Here is a 12560-nt window from a genome sequence, read left to right as displayed (position 1 = left end):
CCGTGAATCAAGACTAGACGGTTGCAGCAATGCTTATAGCTCTATGATTTGAAAGCAGCTGACGCGAAGTTTGACCCTAGCCGAGCAAAGATGTTCTCCATCGGGCAAACAGGTACTGCGCATGAATGAATGGAAGAAAGACTACATAGCGTGGTGATATGAGAGAGCTACGAGCTTCTCCAGATCGGCTTACAGTATGCCAAATCGTGTCGCCATACAACCAACTCTTTTACTTCTTTATTCTCTCGCTTCGCCGGACGGGCTTTGCAAGGTTGTATATCACCAACGAGCATCGTAAGCATGTAGCACAATACGGTCCACGGAACATCCAGTCAAAAGCTGAATAAGGTTTAGTCTCCGAAGCCGACCACACGATCTCTCCACTGCGTGACATGCCTCTGTACATTACTGGCGCAGAGCGAAGTTTGACGGAAGAGGCTTAGTCTCCGAAGATTAAGGCCCCCAGCTAACCGTGTTTCGAACTCGCGCTTTTGAGGGCTTGACCTTGACGCATGCCAGAATTGCGAGATGATCTCGTGCGCCTATAGGCTGCTCGTTGGGCAACCATGTATATCACGTGCCAAACCATACGGTCAAGGTTGTAAGTAGCATACGAAGAATGCGCAAGTGCCTGTCAACTTGCGGTTGTATCCGGTTACCAAGGTGTCTGAGAATCTGCGAGATCATGCGGTACTCAGAGCCTCTTCCCATCGCTGTCGGAACTGTCCCTCTCCGCGCTGTATCTTGTACCAGAGCACTACTTCCAAATACGAACGAACCTCTACCCATGTATATAGTGCTAGATCATGAGCAAGAGTCGTGGCGTATGCACTGAACCAGCCAGATGTATCTGTGTCCTGCGATGCAACCATACCGATGGACAATACCCACAAGGCGATTTCAGCGTTTGCAGTTGCGAATGTAGGCATTAAGTCCTCGATATATCTCTTGAGTTCGATGACTAAGGTGGACTGTAGATGCGCATGCGAGAAGTATGTCGGTCCATGAATGATGAGCATGTATAATGCTATTGCGTATCGGATGCATTGGGAATTCGAACATGAGTTCGAGTATTTGAGTTGTGATTTCGATGGTGACCAGGAAAGTAATTTGTGCAAGACGAAGCATGTTAAGTCGTGCAGATGAGTAGTTGAAAGCTCTTGCTGGCGTGATACGTGGAACACATGTCGAAGCCGCGTGAATACATCGCCGATTGTGGGATCCATGTCGAGTTCCAAAAGGCCGAGTGAAGACTGGTCTTGAGAAGACGCTGGTAAATCCAACCATTTCGATATCGGGGCTATTCCGTCTCCAATATCCAGATGATCTTGGACGCTAAATTGCGGACTTTGCGTCAGTATCAATGAGACCCTGGATTAGAGGATTAGTAGAGCGACCGTAGATAGCGGACGATGAGTGACATGATTACCACGTGACCATTCGCGCTGTGAGGGGGCTTGTGAGTTTCAAAAGATGTATGCCGCCTCGCATTCGCACCATCTTCTTCACGCCATCGATGTGCATGTTACCAATTGTCAAATTGCCTTTGCCAAACTATAATTTCAGATGTCAGCGTATCAAATGAAGGGGCCCCAATGTTCAGAAGATCATCATACCTCTATGGCAGCAAGCGTTACGACCGAGTCCATGGTTTCGTCCTCATAAGCCTGAAGCGGGTCTTCAACTCGTCGCCGGACTAATGAAATGGAGTCTGCCATGAGAACCTCAGAGTTGTCGAATCCATTCTGAGCTCTCATCTCTATGTCCAACGACGCTGTCTGGAGGCTGACGTGGAACAAAGCGGAGTCATGTAGCGCAAGTGGCCACCATGACACAACGAAAGGGTTTGACATTGCGTTGAGATCCAATGGATAATACTGGAAGGCGATGTTTGATAAGACTATGGCGTATCAGTAAGCAGGGTAGTTGCAAGAACCTTCAGCAGGGAGGGATTCTTGACAATATACAAAACTAAGGGGGTCATGGTAGTTTTGCGAAGTTGTCAGCGCATCCGGTGCGGCTTTTGGTACGTACAATGAATCATGAGTTGCTGAACGCGAGCCCGGGGTAGTCTTGTGGCTGGGTAAGTGTCGAACGGGTCGAAGGCCTTATTTGCAGGATGGTTCCACAGTGCAGGTTGTTGGTTTCCATCCAACACAGGCGAGGTACTTGTGTCATTACGTATGCTCCGGGAAGTATAATTAGAAGGTACAGTCTCGGTGGACGACGAGGTAAGTGGCTCGTTTGCGTAGACACAGCTGGCTTTCCGTTTTCGACAGCGTGAGCATGTGGGTGTGCGTAGATCGCAGCTCAATTTCGATCTCGCACAAGCATCGCACGATCTCCTGAGCGTCCTACGCATTGTGAGGTACTCTCCGGAGGTTCAGGCATGACCTTTGTCTGTGATGAGGGGATGGAGTGCTGCGCATGCGGGAAGACGCGGGTCGCCCTCGCTTACATTAGCGTCGACAAGGGTTGGTGTGATGGGCTGAGCTCGTGTGCCCGTCATCAACGCCATTCTCCACCATCGGAAAATGAACTCTCTACGTGAGTCAGGCAACGCCTCCTTCTCAAAATCTCTCATTGCCGTGGCCGGTTTGTACTTCGGCAAGTCGCATATTTGTAGCCAGAGCGGTCGTATTTGAACAGCTCCTCACCTTGCAAAGGACTTTGGTTCATCTATGAGCTACTAAGCTGTTCACCTATGCACATTCGGCACTACAAGACAGCGGCGTGACCAGGGCATGGATCTCAGCACATTGCTTATAACATAAAGTTCTTCACTTATTTCCAAAACACGAGGATGCTCTTTACGCGAGAACACTCTTCGTAGACGCAATTTACACGTCGACCCCAGAGTAGTCAACCGTGACCCCGATCGCCACCCAGTCATATGCACTGCAGATCTGGCCCTTCCAGAAGTCTGACCCTGCTCGTTCTACGATATTGCGGAGAAGCCCAGAATAGCCCGATCGCCCACCAAGATTGCTGTCGTTCTCGTTGGTGGTGCCGGAGACAAGGGTCATAAGACCTGGATCGCGGCTCGCTTAATCTGGGTAAATGCCAATGGTATGTGGTCGAGAGCGGACGGAACGGCTATTGGATATTGGGCATAAAGGGACGACAAAGTGCTATACGGAGTCCATAATTCGTGGTTGTCTGGGAGGTATGCAGATCTCGTGGGAAATTCTGAGGCGGCATCGGTCTTTTCGAAAACTATTTCGGTATAAGAGCTCAGGATCGCGCTCTTTTTGAGAAGATGTTTGAGATACGTATTCTAACCTTATACTAAGTCATTACCTTTCGACACAAGTGCCGCACTCTAGACAACATCGTAGTCTTGTTACATCTGGCATCACTCCGCCGTTACCACCAACGATGCGTTCCCTCCTTCCCCTCGTCGTCCTTCCACTCCTAGCCCTCGCGGCCCCACCAACTTCTCCAACAATAACGCGGCTCGTTTTCTCGGGCTCAGGATGTCCTAATGACTCTGGTTCCGTGAAGTCTGACACCGCAACCCTCGGTGACAGCGCCGGCGTCTCCTTCACGCAACTCAAAGGCGACACAACAGATAACTGTGCTGTACACATTCAGTCAGCTGGAGCGAGCGAAGGCTGGCAAGTTGCGGTTCGACAAGTGGACTACGTGGGCGATGTGAATTTGAAGGGAAACAGCGGACTGGATACATATACCCAGGTCTTCTGGAGTGAAAATGCTGGAAATACTGTGAATAGTCATCATATCAAGGCTGAATGGAGAAACGCTGACGATATACAGGGCGTGCTCACAGGTGGTCTCGCATGTGCTGGCCCAGAGATCAAAGACTACATTACTGTGCGGAGCAGCACCGCGGATCTGAAGTGGTCAAAGTGTACTGGCGCAGATGGCAATCCTGGTATCTTGAACGTCAACTTTAGGCCAGTCGTTCAGGGGGACTTTGGTACATATGACTTCAAACATGCTGCGTGGAAGTTGGAATGGCGGAGATGCTAGAGTGGTATGAAGGTCTGCTTTTGAAGGAGACTAGAGAAGCGTGTGTACAACAAAACTCGGTGCATAAAATGGAAACGGAATGTGAATAAGCGCTCTTGGACTTCTTCTCATACCTCAGTGGACAACAGCCTCTCTGTTCTTGCCCAACTGCGTTGCTAACTACAGCCATGCTGAAGCTATCACTAGAACGTACCTAGGTATGCTGCATACGCAGGCTAGACAGTGATATCAGCTTGCCGATGGCGCTATTACCTCAGGAAAAAATGTGAACATGGGGAAGTTGAAGTCAGTATCCCCCTCCCCAGTCTCGGTTGGTGCGTCTTCCGCTGAGTGAGCTGATGTAGAGTGGCCTGGGATCAGGTATACCAATACTCGTCGGGTATCACTTCGCGCTCTGCATCGTTGACGTATCTGAGGGGCGCGATATGTTCCCCGAGGGACATGGCACGATGTAGACGCCGGTCGGTTGACCAGCTTCTAAAGGACGCGTTGAGCTGGCTAATGCAGGTAAACAGATCGCGAGAACGCAAGGGGCCAGACAGGATTAGATGAACAACCGACGCAGAAGGTTGGAGTTTGAAGCTCAGTGCCGTACGCTTGCTTGTTTTAGGTGCTGCTAAGGGTGGCTGTAGGATGCCAGTAGGAAAGCGCAGGTGGCGCTGCTGTCATCAGGCGGCGTAGCCAGAAGCGCCGCGGTTGCACTTGCCACGACACGCATCGACCCAGGAAGACGATCATAGCAGCCGCGGGTGTTGATGCCAGCCGAGGACACCTGAAGCAAATACGGTAGATGGATGGACTGCAGCGGCGAAGATGGCGTGTGGCTGCGCGCGACACGAACGCGTCTAGCGCGATCTCGGGATGCTCCCGAGGTCGGGGTGAACCAGCCGATCAACCTCAACTTGTCAAGGGCAACGAGGGCTTCATCACTGCCGTCACCCTTCGTACCTAGGTCTCATCCCAACGACACTTGGAAACAAATCCGTGGAGAAGGCACATCATCCTTGGAAGGAGTGCCCATGTACAGCATAGCAGGCAATAATCCACAAGCTCCGCACTAAGCGGAATTCCGCAACTATGCCCAGGTCCCAGTCATTTGTGAACATATGCCTGAGCCTACATAATGCCTCTGGCCGCAACCTGACCGTCGTATACAGCCCTAGCAAGTAAGATATCGGCGAGCAAGGAAGGACGCGTGATAGTGATTTGGGGCCATTATCGCATCAGGCTCCCATACTTTAGAGGCTCTCAGATACCGGTACACAATATCAAATCAAACAGCAAACAGCCTCAAGTATGGATCCTCGTACAGTCGGTACGGTACATCACCCGAATCCAAAGCCACCACTGACAAAACACCAAGACTTGTCTGCAGCAGCGCAAGATAGTTTCGCGACCTTTGTCAAGGACGAAGCCTTCTTCGCTCTCAACTTTTACCTAGCATGCAACAGCAACATCGAAGCTTGTGCGCCCATCCGCCAGAACCATGCATCTTTCCAACTCGAGCTGAACCAGCTTGAAAGCAGTCTTGATACGTCGAAGCCAGCGTACATCGTTCTCCGCCGCGGTGGCTCGCTCACGTTCATCACATACGTGCCATATCGCGCAAAGAACACCGTGCGAGACTTCCTCCTTCATCACAGACACGATGTTGTACGACAACTTGGCTCATCGCACATCTCAAGCTCGATAATATGTAAAGAGATCGCAGAGATTACAGACGCTCGATCGTGGGCAGAGCGAGATGCCGCTGCTACCCTGATAGACGACATAAGCATTCAAGGCAACAATCTAGAATCTCGTACGAGCGCCGCGCATGCTGAAGGCGCTCGAAAAGACCTAGGATACAGGAAGAACAAATGCCGCCTTTGCGATCGCCGCATGAAGAACAGAATATCGCCCGAAGCTCTTTCAGCGCTGAAGGTGCTTCAAGGCCCTGGGGCAGCCGTTCAGATCGTAAGACACACATTACAATAGTAGCTTTAAAGCGTGATAGCTGACCCGCCCCAGTCCGTTGACAGCAATACCGAGACCCTCAAGCTGAACTACATCAAGAACGAACTATCCCCGAAAGATGTTGCAGCAACCCTACCAACCGAAAAGCCTAGTTTCACCTTCTACCGTCACCCCGCCACCCATCTACTCTACTTCATCTTCCACTCGCCCGACCATGCCACAGTGCAGCAACGTATGAAGCACACAATGGCCATACCTGGTCTCATCAATGTCCACGCTCAAGACCAAGACGTGCATGTAGACCAGAAGATTGAGATTCATGAACCGGACGACTTGGTCTTTGGAGCCAAAGACGAGCGCATCGGCAGGTTCAGGAGCGTGTATCTGAGGAACGGGTTTGACGGGACGGAGAGCACGTATGATGGTTTAGAAGCCGACAAAGCTTTTTACGACGGGATAAAGTAGCGCATCTTTGATACATGACTTTTGTAAATAACACTCTCATCGTTCATCTACCTTGATTCTACCACACTCGTCTCACTACTTTACCTCGTGAATATACTCCGCTGGCTCGCCTCTTTCAGTTGAGCCTCTACGCTGACCAGCAAAGTTAAAGCCTTCTAGTACACATTATGCACATTGTAAGGTGACTGCGGAATTGACAGGAAGGTTTACACCAGCAAAGAGTAGTGGTGTTGAGGAACTGATCGGAAACTTATGCATACGCCCATATGATAAGGAAAGCAACCAAACTTTCCTCCTCGCTGAAATCCATCATCCATATATGACACATATCAGATTTTAAGGAGGCGTATCAGTCTAAAGCGTGTTTCTCATAGCCTATGGTATCGTACAGTACAGTAGATGCGCGAATGCTGCACGAAAAGAAAGACAAAACGCCATCTGCTTATATGCAAGTTTGTATGCCTTCACCCCAGTATGCAGCGGAGATGATGTGTGGAGGAAAAGAGTAGATAACACAGACATGACCGCGCCGATGCAGAAGTATAGACTAGAAAGCGATGAAATTGGAAATGAAAAGAACACCATGCAGAATGCTACCCCTTGTCTCAAAGTCAGGATGGGGAGAAACGTCTTTCCCTCCCAGCGCCGATGCAGGAATGTAGGAAAGACCTAGACCTAGATGGATGGAGATGTCGTGTGGGGATATCGAAATGACACTACGCGTTTGTGTGCGAAAGGAAAGACCCGCTTATGCATCTACATCGTCTTCCTGATACGCCTCCTCTTTCGCCCACTGTCGACTTCTACACTCGTGCTCATTGTATCCCGTGCACTCCGCGGGGTGGAAAACCGCTCACGGATGTGCTCCCGGATGACCTTCTTGGTCTTGTCGCGCTTCAACTGGCGCTCCTCGTCTGGGTCGACGAAGCGATGAACAGTGCGGTGATCGCGTATGCGCTCTTCCTTGTCGTGCTTGCCCTCCTTCTCCGTCTTGGGCCAGGGGAAGCCGTACAGTTTCGAGTGGCGCTCGCACCGTGGACATTCTTTACGCGTGTTGTAGCCGTCTTGTTGTACAAAGTCGACGTCGCATGTCTGGCAGTTGACCCACTTGGAGTACTTGGCTGACAGGAGAGCGTTCGATGTCATGTAGTCGCCCGGCTTTCGCGTGTTCTCGACATAGTCGGCTTCGTCTCCCTCTTCAATCGTGATTGGGGTACCAACGCGGTTCTGGACGTCGAAACGAGACTTTGAGCGTGTTGTTCGTAGTGTTGGGCGGGGTTTGCGCTTGACAATCTGCTGGTTCACATCGTCAAACTCGAAGCTCTCAGAAAGTTCGCTGAGATCGGACATGTATGCGTCTTCGTCTGCAGGCGGGGAGGGCCACGGGGCGTTTACCGTTGTCGTAGTGATTTCCTCCTTCACTATCGCCACTCCCATCGCTGGGCAATCTTGTATTGTCGTGGAGTCGACCTGCTCCTTGGGATCGCCGGTGTCGTGCGGGTGATCTTCGTCAATCGAGGTGGCATCTGTAGATGATTGAGTCGACTTGGGTGACGCTGCTGCTATGGACGATTGCGGGGATGCCTCTCGCGACGAGCTGGCCAAGTCCGTATTCACCGTAAGAACACCTTCGCTATGTTCATCGCGGACTTCTTGCGATATCTCTGGCGATGAGACCAAATTGGTCGCTGGATCCTCTATACTCGAAACCGGGAGCTCCTGACGCAGGGACGATGTGCTGTGTGCCTTCTTCAGCGTCGTCTTGCGCAGCAGATTCGATGTGTGCTGCTTGGATGGCGAAGTCTTCTGCTCAAATCTCGCTCGCTTTGGGGCAGGTGTTGAGTCACGCGAGGGGTCGTCGTCCGTTGAATCTTCCAGCGATCGCTTCTGAGAAATGGAGGCTGCATCGGAAGCGGTTTCGGCGGTCTGATCATGGCCTGCACCCTCCACCTCTTCATCATTCCCTTCGTCGTTGTGGACGACTCGCTTCATAGGTGCCCAGCCGTTTTGCTGCAGGCTTTCGCAAGTATTACACAAACACTCCTCATTATCGTCGCCAAAGTAGTCCTCGCCGTACGAGACTGTAATTTCTTCTCCTTCAAGAATCGGCTTCACTGCAACAATCTGCATGCCATCGTAGCCTTTGGTTGTGAGCTTTGCGTTTGCGTCGCAATCGTGATTGGCGAAGCGCGCGGGACCTAGGAACAAGGAGCGCGTCTTCTTGCGGCTTGAAATAACCAGACTGAAGTCCTTGCTCTGCAGCTCTAGAGTTTTCTCTTGCTCTTCAGTCATAGCTACTTGCACGCCGGTCAAATACTTGATTTCTTCGCGTGGGTTGATATCTCGTCGCGCGGTGATCGAGGCCTCGTGTTCCGTGATAATGTAGCGGTTGGTGGTGGTGACCTCGAATTGGCAGTCGGCCATGTAGATGTTGACGTATCTGCGGAGATGGCGCTTGAACTGATCCTGATCGCGCTCATCCTTCAGCGTGTTCATGAACCTGCGCAACCCCGGCAGTTGCACCAACTTGTGCACTGCCTCTGCAGGATCCCTCTCCCAGACTACGTGTCGTCGGATAACGTCGGCCACATCCTCCTCGTGTAATCCCCGCGAGCCTGTGAAGCGGCCACCTCTGTTCTTGCGAATCTTGGCCCAGAAGTAGAGTTTGTCCACGAGCGCGTCGGTGATGATGTCGTCGAAAGTGGCGAGCTTGTCCAGCGTCAGTTTCGTCGAGGGCGCCATGATGGCGCGATGGGGTGGATGAGTTCGAACGTGCCCGCGCAATCCGCCGCCGGTCGTGGAGATCGTAAGGAGTCGTGGGGTTTCGCGATTAAGGGGGAGGCTGGCAGGGCTGGCTGACGTTATGGTGGCCAGCAACGACAAGTCATTCACCGTCGCGTACAACAATAGCTGCACCACAAACGAAAAGAAAGAGCGTGCAGACGACGCGCGCAAGGGAAGGAGCGAGCGACGGCACGCACGGGGGATCCAGCACTCGCCCGATAGTTTACGGGAGTATGGACTCGACGGAACTAGCCCTGCAGGCTATCGAGACCCGCATGCGGCGCATGGGGTGAAGGGCTAAGCGAGCATCATCGGGGCCCCTGCCCATGTGCGGCTAAACTGCGGTGGCACGAGTCCGCCGGCTTGCGACTTTGACAGCGACCAAGACACACACCCCCGACGTCAACACCACCACGCCGCGCGCATCGAGGCAGGCAGTCGAGACCAGGATATCGGGAGAAGCCACACAGGATGATTCAATTAAAGGTGTGCTGGGCCGGTCACGGGCGGCAGAGCAAGGACTGATGGATGCCCTTCTAGACCCTCGTAAATTGCATCGACAACTCGGGCGCCGCCATAGTCGAGTGCGTCAATGTCCTGCGATCGAAGCGCCCCGCGAAAGTTGGTATGTGCGCGAAACTCCAAGGCACGGCACGAAGCTGATGGAAGCAGGCGACCGCATAGTAGTGGTTGTAAAGAAACAGCGAAATTTCGGCCCGGAAACCGGCAACAGCGTCTCCATCAGCGCAGCGAACAAAGTACGGCGAGGCGACGTCCGACACGCAGTTGTGGTACGGACAGCGAAGAAGTGGCAGCGGCCGGACGGCAGCGTGGTCAAGTTCGACGACAACGCCTGCGTACTTATCAACAAGGCCGGAGAGCCCATCGGATCGAGAGTCAGTGGTGTTGTCGCGGCAGAACTGAGGCAGAAGCAGTGGTCCAAGATCCTATCGCTGGCGCCCATGCACGTATAACGGCTGGCATGTGGGTGGGATGAAAGATGCATTTTTTGGGAGTCTATGAGCGCTTTGGAATGTAACATTATGTGTATGCCACTACAATTGTACCCATGGGTATCTCAACGGCTGTTCCCTAAACTCCTCGCAGCAAATATGTGAGAGTAAACGCCAGCTACATGCATCCATGTCGTTGTTCTCTTAGTTATCAGACGGGCGTGAGACGTGACCGCATCCGGCGCACACGTAATAAAGGGCCTGGACCGGTCAGAATGGCTTGCGAACATGGACGAGAAGCTTACCATGCCCGTCTCGGCGGTCCGCTGCTGCGACTGGAAGAAGACGGCTTCGTTCTCGCCGCACTCTGTGCATTGTTTCTGGATGCGCGGTAACTAGACGCAGGCACAGTCAGCGAGCACGCTCAAGAGCAAGCAAGCAACTGTACTGGTGGAAGACGCAGGAGGCGCTTTCAGGACGTGGGTTCGTCCCACATGTCCTCGTCAAAGTCGTCGTCGTAGTCTTCAAACATTTCATCCTCCTCGCGCATCTGCTGCTGGGGGCGCTCGGCTTGCGGGTCCTCGTCCTCGGCCTCGAGGGCAAAGCCAGGAGCCGATTCCTCGCCGCACTCCTGGCACATGATGGGCATGCCGCACATGGTGCAGCAGGGCATCTCCTCAGAGAGAGCGGCCTGGGCAGCTTGGGCATCGGACAGGGAGTAACCAACCGTGGGATCCTGAGCAACCTCGGCTGTGACACCAGCTGTGGCTCCGACTGTGGACGCGATTTCGTGGCGCATGACGCAGGATGAGGGCGCTTCTTCGGTGAAGTTGCATGTGCGGCAGGCGAAAAGCAGCTTGTTCTCGGACTTGTCTTCGCGGGGGAATAGCAGGTTGGAGCTGCGCGTGATTAGCCAGGCTTCGTGGTTGCAGAAGAGGCGACGCACCATTCTGAGCAGAAGCGGAAGAGAATGGGCTCCTTGCCGCCCTTGGAGCCGCCCATTTGCGCTGCTGGTGAAGCCATGCTGAGTGGACGTGAGGTCGTAAATCGTAAATGTGCGTGTGCGTGTGGATCGTCGTGACGGCTGTTATGCGCGTGTGAAGAGACAAAAGCGTCGAGGAAGCCTGCGCACAAAAGTTGGGTAGGTACAGAGACAGAGTCACGTCGGCGAGCGCGGGCCACCCGTCTTGATTCGCGCGGCTTCCGTTGCTGTAGCAGAGCCGCGTTCTTTGTTTGGCAGGCGCCCCCGCATTATCGACCTTGAGGCGCCGATCGCCCTGTCCACCGCCTGCAATTCTAGACGTCGCTCCACGCTGCACGCACAACTGCCCGTGCGGAGACTCCTATCAACCTCTGCACTGCTCGCCCTCCCCCTACCACAGTCTACTCCGTCCAGCGTCACGCATACATCGCCAGCAACCATGGTAAGCACTGCGCCCGTCGTCCCAACCCACCTCGCACCCCCTCACGCATCCTAGTCGTCCGCCGAAACTGGTCTCCCCGAGGGATGGGAGGTGCGCCGCTCCAACACCAAAAACCTCCCATACTACTTCCACGCCCAGACGAAAGACTCGCGATGGGAGCCACCAGCTGGAACCGATCCGGACAAGCTCAAGGCATACATGGCCGCCAACCACAGCTCCAAGGGCGTTGCGCCCGCAGCCTTCGCGCCGACTGAAGGCAAGATCCGATGTGCCCATCTCCTCGTCAAGCATCGCGACAGCAGGCGTCCGGCTAGTTGGCGGGAGCCCAAGATTACGCGCTCGGTCGAGGACGCCCGGGAGATGATACGGGACTACCAGAAGCAAATACAGGCGTACGAGAGGGGCCAGGAAGACGACACCGCCAAGTCTCTGTCTGAACTCGCGACGACCGAGTCGGACTGCAGCAGCGCTCGCAAGGGGGGCGATCTGTGAGTCTCTGCAGTGGGAGATGCGGCGGGAAACGCTAACGTCATCAGGGGCTTCTTTGGCAAGGGCGACATGCAGAAGGAGTTCGAGCAGGCTGCCTTCGCCCTCAACAAGGGCGAGGTGAGCGATCTGGTCGAGACGGCATCGGGGGTGCACTTGATCCAAAGGTGGGACGAATGCCACAGGTCTCAGTATGATGCTAACCATACGCAACGCAGGTTGGAATAGTCGATGCGTCGCGCCAAAACTAGGGCAAACAAAGCGTCATGTACTGTGGTGAGGGGTTTCCTGGGACGCGTGCGGGCTGTGCAGACGCGTCGTGGATACCCGCTCAACACCAAGACAATCATGGTAGTACTAGTAATACTACTATCATGAGACATGCATGTGAAGTCCAGGAGCGGGCGCAGCACGTTGGCCGTGTGTCGTGTGTGGTTGTGGTTGTTGTCTGTCTGCTAACATGATTACGTCCTTTGCAGCTCCCCCTTGGTCGATCCGC

The 12560-nt window shown here is 53.5% G+C and overlaps 6 protein-coding genes across 6 annotated transcripts; 4 read left to right on the top strand and 2 right to left on the bottom strand.

Moving 5' to 3' along the window:
- Positions 1-3378: 3378 nt before the first annotated feature.
- Positions 3379-3993, top strand: J4E87_007137 (uncharacterized protein; the record flags this gene model as incomplete). Its single annotated transcript, XM_049378734.1, has 2 exons — positions 3379-3726; positions 3778-3993. The coding sequence occupies 2 exons, from the start codon at positions 3379-3381 to the stop codon at positions 3991-3993; spliced, it is 564 nt and encodes a 187-aa protein (XP_049231396.1).
- Positions 3994-5070: 1077 nt separating this feature from the next.
- J4E87_007136 (uncharacterized protein) lies at positions 5071-6414 on the top strand (the record flags this gene model as incomplete). The annotated part of the gene is made up of 4 exons (XM_049378733.1): positions 5071-5159; positions 5282-5313; positions 5357-5949; positions 6004-6414. The coding sequence occupies 4 exons, from the start codon at positions 5071-5073 to the stop codon at positions 6412-6414; spliced, it is 1125 nt and encodes a 374-aa protein (XP_049231395.1).
- A 756-nt stretch (positions 6415-7170) lies between these two features.
- Positions 7171-9156, bottom strand: SET9 (Histone-lysine N-methyltransferase set9; the record flags this gene model as incomplete). The annotated part of the gene is made up of 1 exon (XM_049378732.1): positions 7171-9156. One exon carries the CDS (start codon positions 9154-9156, stop codon positions 7171-7173), a length of 1986 nt encoding a protein of 661 aa, XP_049231394.1.
- Positions 9157-9669: 513 nt separating this feature from the next.
- Positions 9670-10172, top strand: J4E87_007134 (uncharacterized protein; the record flags this gene model as incomplete). The annotated part of the gene is made up of 3 exons (XM_049378731.1): positions 9670-9684; positions 9739-9823; positions 9871-10172. 3 exons carry the CDS (start codon positions 9670-9672, stop codon positions 10170-10172), a joined length of 402 nt encoding a protein of 133 aa, XP_049231393.1.
- A 451-nt stretch (positions 10173-10623) lies between these two features.
- On the bottom strand, positions 10624-11174 carry J4E87_007133 (uncharacterized protein; the record flags this gene model as incomplete). Its single annotated transcript, XM_049378730.1, has 2 exons — positions 10624-11050; positions 11098-11174. The coding sequence occupies 2 exons, from the start codon at positions 11172-11174 to the stop codon at positions 10624-10626; spliced, it is 504 nt and encodes a 167-aa protein (XP_049231392.1).
- Positions 11175-11572: 398 nt separating this feature from the next.
- On the top strand, positions 11573-12289 carry J4E87_007132 (uncharacterized protein; the record flags this gene model as incomplete). The annotated part of the gene is made up of 4 exons (XM_049378729.1): positions 11573-11575; positions 11630-12063; positions 12112-12228; positions 12280-12289. The coding sequence occupies 4 exons, from the start codon at positions 11573-11575 to the stop codon at positions 12287-12289; spliced, it is 564 nt and encodes a 187-aa protein (XP_049231391.1).
- Between the last annotated feature and the right edge of the window lie 271 nt (positions 12290-12560).

This window comes from Alternaria ethzedia (assembly GCF_023757985.1).
Source record: "Alternaria ethzedia strain BMP 0044 chromosome Unknown scaffold_19, whole genome shotgun sequence".
In the NCBI taxonomy this organism is placed as follows: Eukaryota; Fungi; Ascomycota; class Dothideomycetes; order Pleosporales; family Pleosporaceae; genus Alternaria; species Alternaria ethzedia.
Note: the sequence above shows the minus strand (reverse complement) of the source record. Positions and strands in the feature narration are given on the sequence as shown.